This window comes from Chelon labrosus (assembly GCF_963514085.1).
Source record: "Chelon labrosus genome assembly, chromosome: 5".
Classification (NCBI taxonomy): domain Eukaryota; kingdom Metazoa; phylum Chordata; class Actinopteri; order Mugiliformes; family Mugilidae; genus Chelon; species Chelon labrosus.
Genome location: NC_140341.1, coordinates 9,595,023 through 9,608,275, shown reverse-complemented (window position 1 = coordinate 9,608,275; position 13,253 = coordinate 9,595,023). Strand labels below are relative to the sequence as shown.

General features: G+C 41.8%; 1 protein-coding gene across 1 annotated transcript in view; it reads left to right on the top strand.

Annotated features, from left to right (window-relative positions):
• LOC311488786 (uncharacterized protein) overlaps window positions 1-10,447 on the top strand; it is a gene marked incomplete at both ends in the record, with an annotated part of 78,035 nt that extends 67,588 nt beyond the window's left edge. Inside the window, 5 exons of the mRNA XM_084545636.1 lie at window positions 8,695-8,796; window positions 9,156-9,260; window positions 9,584-9,697; window positions 10,009-10,205; window positions 10,340-10,447. Of these exons, the coding sequence (XP_084401762.1) occupies window positions 8,695-8,796; window positions 9,156-9,260; window positions 9,584-9,697; window positions 10,009-10,205; window positions 10,340-10,447 (626 nt within the window). The remainder of the gene's footprint in view (window positions 1-8,694; window positions 8,797-9,155; window positions 9,261-9,583; window positions 9,698-10,008; window positions 10,206-10,339) is intronic.
• Window positions 10,448-13,253: the final 2,806 nt, after the last annotated feature.

Sequence of the window (13,253 nt, the reverse complement as noted above, 5' to 3'; positions counted from 1 at the left end):
GAGGTCAAGCTCCAGCAGAACAACACCCGGGACGTGTGGAGGGGCATGAAGCTGATCACTGGCTTCAACATCAAAGCCAAACAACAGGACGGTGGCCCAGACAGAGCCAACGAGCTTAATGTCTTCTTCAATAGATTCACCACTGGACCCCCTGCTGGCCCTCCACCCCCCACCACTCCAGTCTTTACACCCCCCCAGACGGCCAATCAACAACTCACCACTGATCCCTTCCTGCCTATCACCTCTGCTCTCCCCCCTACTCCCACCCCCACTGAGAAGACCAGCCCTATGACTGTGACGCCTGGCCAGGTGAGAAGACAGCTGGAGAGAGTCAAACAAGGCAAGACAGCAGGCCCCGATCGTGTCAACCCCCGGGTCCTGAGGACTTGCGCTTCACAGCTGTCTGGCATCCTGCACTTCATCTTCAACCTGAGTCTGAAGCTGGAAAGGATACCGGTGCTGTGGAAAACATCCTGCATAGTGCCGGTGCCCAAGAAGCCCATCCCATCTGGCCTCAACGACTTCAGACCGGTTGCACTGACGTCACATGTCATGAAGGTCCTGGAGAGACTCGTCCTGGCTCAGCTGAGACCCCTGGTGACCCCTGTCTTGGACCCTCTTCAGTTTGCGTATCAGCCTCATGTTGGTGTGGATGATGCTGTCATCTACCTGCTGCACCGTGCTCACTCTCACCTGGATGGTGGAAAGGGCTCTGTGAGGATCATGTTCTTTGATTTCTCCAGTGCTTTTAACACCATTCAGCCCTTTCTGATGAGTGAGAAGCTGCTCAGGATGGGTGTCAGCTCTTCCATTGTTTCCTGGATTACTGATCACTTGTCTGACAGGCCCCAGTTTGTGCGGCTGGGGGGCTCCCTGTCTGATACTGTTGTCAGTAATGTGGGGGCACCACAGGGGACTGTCCTGTCTCCATTTCTGTTCACTCTCTACACCTCTGATTTCCAGTACAGCTCTGGGTCCTGCCACCTGCAGAAGTTCTCTGATGACTCTGCAGTGGTTGGGTGTATTAGAGATGGACGGGAGGTGGAGTACAGGACACTGATCGCAGACTTTGTGGAGTGGTCCCAGACAAACCACCTACTCCTGAATGTGGACAAGACCAAGGAGCTGGTCATTGACTTCAGGAAGAAGAGGACACCAGTGGAGCCCATCTCCATCCAGGGTCTGGAGGTGGAAGTAGTGGACCATTATAAGTACCTGGGAGTCCACATGAACAGCAGACTGGACTGGAGGGACAACAGTGATGCTGTGTACAAGAAAGGACTGAGTAGACTCTACTTCCTGAGGAAGCTTAGGTCTTTTAACGTGTGCAGCAAGTTGCTGGAGATGTTCTACCAGTCTGTTGTTGAGAGTGCCCTGTACTTTGCTGTGGTTTGTTGGGGGAGCAGCACCAGCAAAAAGGACATAAGTAGGATCGACAAATTGATCCGAAAGGCTGGTCATGTGATTGGCAGTAAGTTGGAGACGTTTGTCTCAGTGAGGGACAGGAGGACACTGGACAAACTGCTCTCCATCATGGACAATCCGTCACATCCACTACACCAGACAATAGAGGGGCAGCGGAGCTCATTCTCCAACAGGCTGATCCAGCTCCGCTCCCACACTGAACGCTACAGGACTACTTTCATACCATTCTCTGTCCAGTTGTACAACAACTCACCTTTCTGTGACAGATAACTCATTGTTATTAATGTTAATGGATACTACTGCACCTTACACCTTACCCTGTATATATAATTTATATTTATATTCTTCCATTTCTTGTACATTTGTTCATATTCTAATATGATAATTTGTACATTTTGGCTTATACTATTTCTATTTTATGTTACTAGATCTTATTCTACTTATTTTTTATTTCTATTTTATTTAACTTAATCTTTTCTTTTTATCTGAGGTTCTTAAGAGTGTGTTTTTTATGACAACTAAGCTACTGTAACCAAGCAATTTCCCTTGTGGATCAATAAAGTTTATCTAAGTCTAAGTCTAAGTCTAAGTGACACAACTTGATTTTGCAACATGTTCCCGCACTGCTTGGGGGCAAAATCACATTTATAAACACATAATGTAAAAAGTTATTTTTATATCAAATGGAAGAATGATTCACAGACCTGAGAGGCATGCAAGTGATCACACACCTATGCTATTGAAGGTAACAAACCACTTCCCCAGACACCAATAAGGAAGTTGGTCTTGAGGCGTATGAGCCTCACATGAAAATGGCTCTCATGAAGACGGCCCCAGGACAGAGGACAAGAGTTCCCTCTGCTGGACAAGTTCATCAGAGCAATCAATGGTCAAACACTTCAAGTAGTAGACACAACTCAACTGTTTGAATCAGGCCTTCAATGTCTGACTGCAGCAGATAAACAACCACTGCAGGAGAGCAATGAGAAACGGCGATCCCTGAAACACAAGGAAGAGACTGTAGACTAGTACAAATCTGGACTTTGATCAGATGAGATCAAATATGAAGGTTTTTTTTTTTGGTTTTGTTCCTGCTGTCCCGTGTTTGTGAAATGCACCACAAAGCATCAAGGAAGAAGTTTCATCTGTTTGAATTTATGTGTGTATGTTTGAGACAGTTTGAATCACTTCAGGAAAATCGATTATCTGCTGAATGTCTGCCTCACTAAAGTCTTGTGAAGTTCTAATGACGTGGCAGGATGCACCACAACATCACATACAGAGCACATACAGTCACTGTAACCAGATGAACTTGTGCAATAGCTGAATTACTGTTTCGCATGTGAAGTGACTGAAGTTCTTTGCTGCCGTCATTCCCTAAAAACTTAGAATATGAAAAAACACAAACCTGAAGACATTTTATAGTCTTTGTAGAACAAAAACTAAATTAACTCCTCTAGTCAAAGTGTCATTTACATGACTATCTTAAAAGTTTTTGGAGCCTTTTTCTACTGTTTTCTTTCAGGAAAATTAGCTAATATTACATATCTGTGAGTTGCAAAAATAGGGGAATCCTAGTTTTTGTTATCTGGTGTGACCCCCTTGTGCAGCAATGACAGAAACTAAACATTTCCGGTAACTGCTGAACAGTGAACTTTTTGAGTTTCCTGTTCTTCTCCTTGTTTCCTGTCTTGCCTTCTTCCTGTCCTGTGATTTCCCTCCTGTGTGATTGTCTGCCCTGCCCTGATTGTTTTCACCTGTGTCTCCTCTGCCCTCGTGTATATATAGTCCTCCCTTTCCCTTTGTCCTCTGTCGTGTCATACTGTTTCTCTGCATTCCTTGTGTTTTCAAGCTCTAGTCTTGTCCTGTTATGTTCTTGCCTTTTTTGAAGGTTTTGATTTTTGTTTTTGGATCTCCTGCCTTATGCAGCGCCTTGTGTTACTTTTGGTTTATTTTAAATGATTTTTTTTTATTTAAAATAAAAATGCTGAGTCACATCTGTGACTTTCAAAATAAAAGTCAAGTCCTACTGCTACTTCCTGTCTTTTATCCAAGAAGGCTAGAACACTTGCCAAAGCCTCAGACTTGTGCCATTGTTTGTCATGATTTAAAGAAGGGCCCCTGACAAAATCTTAGACAAGATATTGTTGATGAAAGAGCTTGAAGTGACACGAGGTAGGGGTGGTGTAGTTCTTCCTCTCCCGAGGTGGGGTGTTGTCTCTGTTGCCCACTGCCAGCTGAAACATTCTCCACTCAGGAATCTTCTTTGCATCCCTTAAAGGTGCAGTAGGCAAGTCTTATAAAACTAACTTTCTGTCATATTTGCTGAAACTGACCGTATGTTCAAGTATAATTGCATGAAGCAGGTCATTTTAAAAAAAAATCGGCTCCTCTGACCCCACCTAGAGCCTGTCGCGCGATTTGCAAGACATCCAACGCTCCACATTCAGATGCACCAATCACGTCCAGGGGTGTATCTATCAGAGTGTCAATCACTGCTCCCCTCCCTCCACCCAGTGTTGCCAGATTGGGCGGTTTTCCGCCCAATTGGGCTACTTTTGTTTACGTCAGGCGGGGAAAAATTACATTGGGCGGGTGAATAAAATTTGGGCTGCTTTTGTCCACATTTGGCGAGTTTTTAATATTGTGAAAACAGCACTCTCACTCTCTCTCACTCTCTCTTTTAAATAAATAAATAACTTTAATAAATAAATAAATAGCTTTAATAAATAAATAAATAATTGACGTGAGTTGTAGGTTATTCAATCGGCATCTTTTTTTTTCTTTTTTTTTTCCAATAGGCATCATTTCATTTGTTAACTTAACCGTGACGTCAGTTCAGCAAACGCACTGTAGCCGCGCTTAATTTGAAGCGGGTGGCCTAGCTAGATTAGCATCATGCCGAAGTGGGGGAAATATAAGAAGTCCTACAGGAAGGAATGGGAGACCGACCCTCAACTTAAGACCTGGATCGCGGCTGTCCCAGGAGACGACTCTAAAGCCCGTTGCAAATATTGTAACACAGAAATAAGAGCGCATCTTAATGATCTAAAAGAACATGGTGCCACAAAAAAACACAAGTCCCGCTGTGCGCCGAGTGTGAAGTCGTTTGCTGTACCGATGGGATCTGGTGTAGGACAAGGCACAGTCAAAGATGACCAAAAATGTCGCGAACTTAGGATTGCAACCTACGTTGCCTGCCACACTTCCATCAATGCTGTTCAGGACTTGTCAGATATACTCAGGGGTGGAAGTAACGAATTACAAATACTCACGTTACTGTAATTAAGTAGATTTTTTGGGTACTTATACTTTTCTGAGTATTTTTTTAAAGTGTGTAATTTTACTCATACTTGAGTACAATTTGCAGCATGTAATCTACTCCGCTACTTTTAGAATTAAAAGTCGCTACTGAGTACGCCCCCAATCCGCGACCGCGCCAATTGATTAACGTGATGACGTAAGGAAAGGACAACTCCGCAGCTGCGGCAGTACACAGCCAGAGAGCGCTTAATTGAATGAAGATTTGGAGGGAAAAAAGCCAAAATGGAGACAGAAGTTCAAGTGAACAGTGAAAATGATGAAGAAAAGACGGAGGACGAGTGCCCGTGGCCATACCTGGAGGAACTTTTCATTTACAGAGGGAGAAAGGGAGACAGCGTCCAGATGAAGTGCAAACTTTGTTTGACCTCGACAATGATATCAGCTTACAAGACTTCAATGTCTAATCTCAAAAAACATATTGCGGTAAGAGGTTTTACAATGCAAGCATTGTTTCTTATTTTTTTACGTGTGTTAAGGTAATAGTTTAATAATTAGTTTGCCTAATAGCCTATCGGCTAAGTCTGCCAGGATGTCGTCATTGCCGTTAACGTTAGAAACCAATGTTTCTAAATGTTTCTTAATATGGTTCTCTTCAAGATAATAAAACATCTGGTTGAAAAGTAATTAATACTCTGAGTAGTTTTTGAGAAGAGTACTTTTTACTTTTACTTAAGTATTTTTTTAAGACCAGTACTTTTACTTGGAATTGAGTATAATTTAAGCAATGTAATGGTACTTGTACTTGAGTACAAATTTTTAGTACTCTTTCCACCTCTGGATATACTCCAAGAGGAGATGGGAGCGTTCAAAATGCACAGGACAAAGTGTACAGCTGTTATCACATCTGTTCTGGCGCCACATTTCAGAGAGGAGTTAAAGGAAGATGTTGGTGAGTCTCCATATTCTCTCTATCTGGACGAAACTACCGATATATCACTTAACAAGCTCCTCTGCATATGTGTGAAGTACCGATCACAGAAACACAACAGGTTTGTCAGTACTTACCTGGGGCTTGTTGATCTTCTCAGCGCTGATGCTCAAGGCATATCAGATGCGATTGTTTCTTTCCTGAGTGAATGTGGCCTGGACATTAAACATATGGTGGGGATCGCTACGGATGGGGCAAGTGTTATGGTCGGAAAAAATCATTCCGTTTTCACACTCCTCAAACAAAAGCAACCTAGTTTACATCTTATTCGCTGCGTTTGCCACTCATTGGATATAGTGGCTCATAAAGCAATGCAACTTCTTCCAAGTAATCTGGACTATATGATAAGAGAAACCTACAACTGGTTCGCACACTCAGCAAAGCGCCAGAGTGACTATAACAGTGTCTACAAGGCCATCAGAAATTCATATCCCTCAGCTCAACCCGTTGGTTGGTGATCTCAGACTGTATCGAAAGAATTTTAGAGCAGGAAGATGCCCTCAAGCTACACTTCAGTTTGGTTTCAAGTGCCGAACACTGCTATGCAGCCAGGCTTTTGAATGAAATGTACAGTGACAAATCAAACAGTCTGTACATGCACTTCCTCCAGCCCGTGTTGATGGAAATCAAAACTGTGAACAAATATTTCCAGCTGGAAACGGGAGATACGCTTGGTGTTTTTAGGGATCTTGACAGGCTGTACATGTCGACATTGAGGAGAGTTGTGAAGCCCAGCGTATTACGCATGAACAACGACAGTCGTCTCAGGGAACTGGACCTTAAATCATCCAGCCTCTACCTCTCACACCAGGACGCGGACCTGGGCTCCTCATTCCAACAGCAGCTGGAAGCCAGCACATTAGCGCCGGAGCTGAAGGATAGAATTTCCGCGCGCTGTTTTGATTTTCTAAAAGAAGTGCTGGTGCAGTATCAAATGTGTCTTCCTGCATCAATGGAAATGCTCCGCAAACTGGAGCTTTTTTGTCCGAAGCTGGTGATGTCAACAATAAACAGGCCAGGAGTAAAAGACTTGCCCGGTGAGTTTTTTTCTTGTTCGGTGGACACCTTGGAGAGCCAGTGGAGAAACATTGCGTCAGCCGGCTTCTCAGGTGATCAGGCCATTGACGCCTTTTGGCTGGAAGTTGAGGCATTTCAAGATGCTGGAGGAAACCAGTGTTTCAAAGATTTAGCACTGGGTGTCATCAGATTGCTCACTCTCCCAATATCAAATGCCCACGTTGAGAGAGCATTTTCCCAGGTGACACTGCTGAAGGATGACACCAGAAATCGCATGGGATTACGGCTCCTTTCCAGCCTCATGGATGTGCGCTCTGGCCTGAGCAGAAACGGATTGACGTCCGCCACTTTCAAACCTCCCCGACAGTTGTTGGGGAGGTTTGATTCATCCATGTATTAGCCAGCCGACCTGGCTTTCAGTGACTGTAAAAAGTTCTTCGTTCTTATTGTTCAAGTTAATGGAAAGACGCTGATTCTGCGTAAAGGTAAGATGATTTTTTCATGTCACCTTATCCTATTTGCACTGCGACTGATTTGTAGCCCACTTATTCTATGGCATTTGCTTGTTTATTTTAAAACTAGTTTTTCGTGGTCGTGTGTTCGGAATCTCAATTAGCTGCTGTACGGCCAGGTCGTTGTGCGTCTTTCAGCACCACAGGTGTGGAAAGCAGCGAGGAGAGGCCTGTGCCTCAGCTTCTCTTTCAAACCTCTAACCACATCAACAGGTAGCGGTCATATATCTACCACATAGCAAATTGATAAATCTAAACTGTGGAATAAAACGCCACAATGAATGCTTCTAACTGTTACTGATAGCAAACATCACCGATGTAGGCTACTTTCAGAAACATCCTAACCTTGGTTTTGTCCTAAAGTTGACTATTGCTAAATATTTTGACCTAAAGTAGCCTATAACGACTGTATCGTTGTACTTTAGGTCAAATTATTTAGCAATAACGAAGGGTATTATAAAAACTACGTCGGTGTGTTCCATGCTAGTTTGTTTATTCGCTCTCTCTCGGTTCTCTGCTCGTGCACAGTATGCACGCGCTCTATCGTGCACAGCTCTCCCTTGTGGGGGGAGGGGCTTGGGAGACCGTTTTGGGCTTTAGCGGAAAGTGGGGAGGGACTGAGAAGTTGTCGATGTTCAAATTTTTTGGCTAAGTCCTGGATCTTCGCAATCCTGCCTACTGCACCTTTAATGTGTAAATTATTTTAATTCTAAATGTTATCTTTGAAACTGGGCCTAATCCTTCCGACAAAATGTTCACTCATGTTTGTTCGGGTGTGGCCACTAAGGTCTGTGTGTGAAACCACAATAACTGGTGCGACAGCTTAACCTCCGTTTATTGTTTCCATGTGAAGAGAGTGTGAAGTCCTTTGCACACTGGTCAGTTCTCAGACGAAAAATGCAAAACCACTAAGTTTTCTGTCCGTGGGATGTTAAGAATTGTTATGATGACAGGATTTTCAATGTGTCACTTTGTTTTGAGCGAAAGTTTTTCAAATAGGCTGACAGAACCATGTGTACTACAAAGCACAACAACACCCTCTAAAATGAACACACAGCTGACAGCTCTCTGTTATTTTAAACAAATGCTGAATACCATAACCTTCATGAAGATGAGATTTAATGTATGACTGTTTTCACTAGTGCACACAATGAACTGAGAAGTGGCTGTATATGCATTACTTCTGAAGCACGTGACTTCCTTGCATGTTTATTTAAAAAATGTGAACTGAAACCCACAATGGTTTCATAGTTTATGTGAACATCCATGCTTCAGAGAGCAGAGATCATTTAGGAAATAATCTGCATCCTTAAGATCAATGGAGGAAATTTATGTTAACATTGAACAAGTCAAACCCGTCAACCCAAATGATTCAACAAATCACTCAGGTAAGAACAATCTGACAGAGAGGTGAATAGAGATATTTTATCATCTGTCATTTTTACTGTTGTAGACTTTGTTGGTCTCACTGTTGTTTTCTCTGTTCAGGTCCAAGGAGCTCTGAGAAGAGTTCATATTTAGGTGTTACTGTCTTTCTGGGACTGCTGAGTGTTTTCCTGTTGGCTGGGCTCATCGTCCTTGGTGTCCACTGTGAGTCTGGTTTTCACAAGTTAAACCTGTAACACTCAGTGCCTCCAGCCTCCACTGACTGTGACTCACTAACACGGACCAGTCACAGTCAAACTGTCATATCACAGATATTAAACACATTATGTATAGAAATGTCACAGATGTTGTACATGGACAAACTGAATTTCAGCCGATGTGTCTCTTTGAATTTCCCCAACAGAGGATCAGTCAGTGAAGCTCTTAGTGTACACCGATTAGGCATAACATTATGACCACCTTCCTTCTTGTCTTTTGGTTACTTTTTGGAGCTGTTGGGACAACATTGTTACAAAGGGGTCTTCTGTGTTTCTGAAAAATGCATCTTTCAGATCATCACTCAGTACATGATTCAGCTGCAGAGCTCTCTGCCATCAAAGACAACATGACTGCAGAGAGAGACCTGCTGAGCAACCTGACTAAAGAGTTGGAAAGTCTATCTGAACAGAGTGAGTCTTTGGATTTGCGAAGATAGTAATAAAATGATATCAGGTGACCAAGTCATCTGGCATTATGATCAGACTTCATATTTTACTGGCTCTGTGCTTTAACAGAATTTTAAATCAAACTTGATAAATGAAGACTGTAGCACCTCTGCACTGCTTCATTACAGCTGTCAATCGAAAAGGTCACATCAATGCAAAATTTCAAAACTCATGGACTTTTTTGATGTTTCTTTCACATAAAACATGTCTTATAGGTTGTAAAATGTTCAGTTTTGAAACCATGAAGTCTTTTGTGTTTCTGAAACATGTATGTTTGTTTATTTCAGACCGTAAGTTACATGATTCAGCTGCAGAGCTCTCTGCCGTCAAAGACAACCTGACTGCAGAGAGAGACCTGCTGAGCAACCGGACTAAAGAGTTGGAAAGTCTGTCTAAACAGAGTGAGTTTACTGAGATAACCTTTAGTTTGTTTACTTTTACTAAAATACTCAATGGTTAAGCCACCCAACATGTGAAAAGATCCTTGTTAACATTTAGTGGCAGGCGGTAGCCATATTGTGTGCACTGCTTTTAAAATTGCAAATGAATAAAACAAAACTAAGAACAGAGTAATTCACCACAATGATGGGGCAAACTCCATACTGCAACTCTTTTATTATTCTTATCAAACATATAACTGTAACAACAATTGGTTTATTATGTGAGTTTCAAATGGTCGTTTCTTAAAAAAAGTAGTACTGACACCTCTAACTTAAGTGGTTGGAGTGGTTGATTTTTAATATGTCTTGTTTGATATTTCTTCCAGAGAAAACATGTCCTGCAGGATGGAAAATGTTCAGTGGTTCCTGTTATTTCCTCTCTGAAGAGTCTGGTTCCTGGGATCAAGGCAGACAGGACTGTAGAAACAAAGGAGCAGATCTGGTGGTGATAGACAGCCCTGAAGAACAGGTACTGTGTGTTTGTTATTATTGTGTTTACAAGTGTAGTCATTCATACATAGTAAGTGATTCATGTAAATGATTTTACAACGCTAAAATGCATTTTTTGTTTGTTTGATTGTTTTTGTTTTTCCTGTTGATCAGAAGTTTATGTCTGACTTCACCAACAAACCGACTTGGATTGGTTTGAATGACAGAGAAGTGGAAGGAACCTGGAAATGGGTTGATGGGACTCCACTGACTCCGCAGTAAGTCTTTATTTTGGTCCAGTGTCAACAAGTGACTTTATCTTTTATTACATTTCCAGATGACATTCCTCTCATTCACAAATACTATCATGCAGAAATAACACAATTGGTGGAAATCAATGGGTGAAGAAATTTTTTATTTGTTTGTGGCCACATGGGGCAAAATAACTTGTCAACAACTCATGGCACACATGACATGTTATCACATTCAAATATTTTATGGAAAATATCATATAATGACAAAGTCTTTCCTATTAAAGCGCTGAGGAGAATTCAAAAAAACATTTGGCTTCATCTGGACTTGTGATTTTGCTTTCTTATACCACCTTGTTTCATTCACCACCATCATCTGAGAAAAAGATCTCGCTCTTTATCAAGTAAAATTATGTTAAAATACTATGAAGAGCTACATGGTTAGATTATGAAAATATTTTTACATTCCTATTGTAATTCTTACTTTATTCTACCTTGTATAAATGTTTCTAGTCTGATTCTTTTGTCAAAGATAAACAGTTTAGTGATTGTGTTTTTCTCTGACCTTCCAGGTACTGGGATAGAAATCAACCTGATAATGGAGGTGGAGACCGAAAGTGGGGTGAAGAGGACTGTGTGCTTATCAGACATGACTACACCATTTTATGGAATGATGCTTCATGTGCAACATCTCTACAGTGGATTTGTGAAAAAATGCCATAACGTTGTTGTACACTTTGCTTGATCTGATATTTGCCAATATTTTAACTTTAGCTACTGAAGCACTATTGATTTATTCTGCAGCTAAAGACAAAAATAACTCACTAAATATATATAGTTGAAACCAGAAGTTTATATACACTGTGTAAAAAGACACGTAAACCTTTTTTCCTCACTGTCTGAAGTTAAATTAGACTAAACCTCTCCTGTTTTAGGTCAGTTAGGATTACCAAATTATTTCTATTTGCTAAATGCCACAATAATGAGAGAATTTTTTAGATAATTTTTTATTACTTTCTTCAAAGTCATAAGTTTACATACATTTCCTGAGTATTTGGTAGCATTGCCTTTAAAGTGTATGACTTGGGTCAAACGTTTTGGGTATCGTTCCATAAGCTTCTCGCAATAGTCTGCTGGAATTCTGGTCCATTCCTTCTGACAGAACTGAGTCAGGGTTGTAGGCCACCTCGCTCGCACACACCTTTTCAGATCTGCCCACAAATTTTCTATGGGATTGAGATCGGGGCTTTGTGATAGACACTCCAAAACATTGATTTTGTTGTCCTTAAGCCACTTTGTAACTACTTTGGCAGTATGCTTAGGGTCATTGTCCATTTGGAAGACCCATTTGCGTCCAAGCTTTAACTTCCTGGCTGATGTCTTGAGATGTTGCTTCAATATTTCCACATAATGTTTTTTCCTCATGATGTCGTCTATTTTATGAAGTGCACCAGTTCCTCCTGCAACAAAACAGCCCCACAACATGATGCTACCACCATCCCAACTGTGAAGTATGGGGGTGTTCTCAGGCTTACAAGCTTCAGCCTTTTTCCTCCAAATGTAATGACGGTCATTATGGCCAAACAGTTCCTCTTTAGTTTCATGAGACCACAGGACATGTCTCCAAATGTCTTCATCCCTGTGTGCATTTGCAAACTGTAATCTGGCTACTTTTGGAGTAATGGCTTCTTCCTCGCTGAGTGACCTTTCGGTCCATGTAGGTACAAGACTTGTTTCACTGTGGAGAATGACACTCTCTTACCAGCTTCAGCCATCATCTTGACAAGGTTTTTGGCTTTCGTTTTGGGGTTGATTCGTACGTTTCCGACCAAAACACATTCATCTCTGGGACATAGAACCCGTCTCCTTCCTGAGCGGTATGATGGCTGGACATTCCAATGGTGTCTATACTTGCGTATAACTGTTTGAACAGATGAACGTGGCACCTTCAAGCATCTGGAAATTGTACCCAAGGATGAACCAGACTTGTGGAGCTCCACAATTCTCTTCCTGAAATCTTGGCTGATTTCTTTTGATTTTCCCATGATGTCAAGCAAGGAAGCAGTGTGTTTGTGGTGTAGCCTTAAAATACATCCACAGGTGTGCCTCCAGTTAACTCAGGTTTGGTCTGATTTAACTTGAGACAGTAAGGAAAATTGAAACATTTAAATGAATTATCCAAAGTTTTGAATTAAACCCCATTTCCTGGGATCAACTGTGTGGTTTTACATGATGTACAAGTATCAGCATCTAGTCCAGAGAGGCTGACTTCAACACCGGAGAGGACACAGTGTTACTGTTTGAGGGAGGAAGTCCAGTAACAGAGTTCAGGAAAATGTGGAACCAAAGGTGATGTTGTGATATTTTGAAATTAATTTAATTTTGAGTTTGCTCACTGAGGACGAGGGAGTGTATGGGTAGAAATTTCAGTTTACGTTCCAGCTGTTGCTTCTCCTGCTTTCATTTTATTTCTGTGGAATATGAAACGATGTTACACAAGGACTGCTTTGGCTGCTTCCCTGAAACTGATGGTGAGACTGTGAGAGATGGTGAGAGGTGTTCAGTTCAATACACAATGTTCACTGTCTAAGAGATTGTTGACAATTGTGATTCAGCTTCATATATTTTCATCGTCAATATGAAACTTCCCTCCACAGCTGAAGAGAGAGAGAACTGCTGAATGCTAGACTCACTGAAATAACTTCAACAGCTGTGTTTAGACTTTTTATATCCACTGTAGGTTCAGGTGTTTAACCCTACCAAGTCACATGTGTCATATTTGGTACACGAGTTTCTGAGACCTCTGGTGGATTTATTCATGCTCTGCAGCCAGTTGC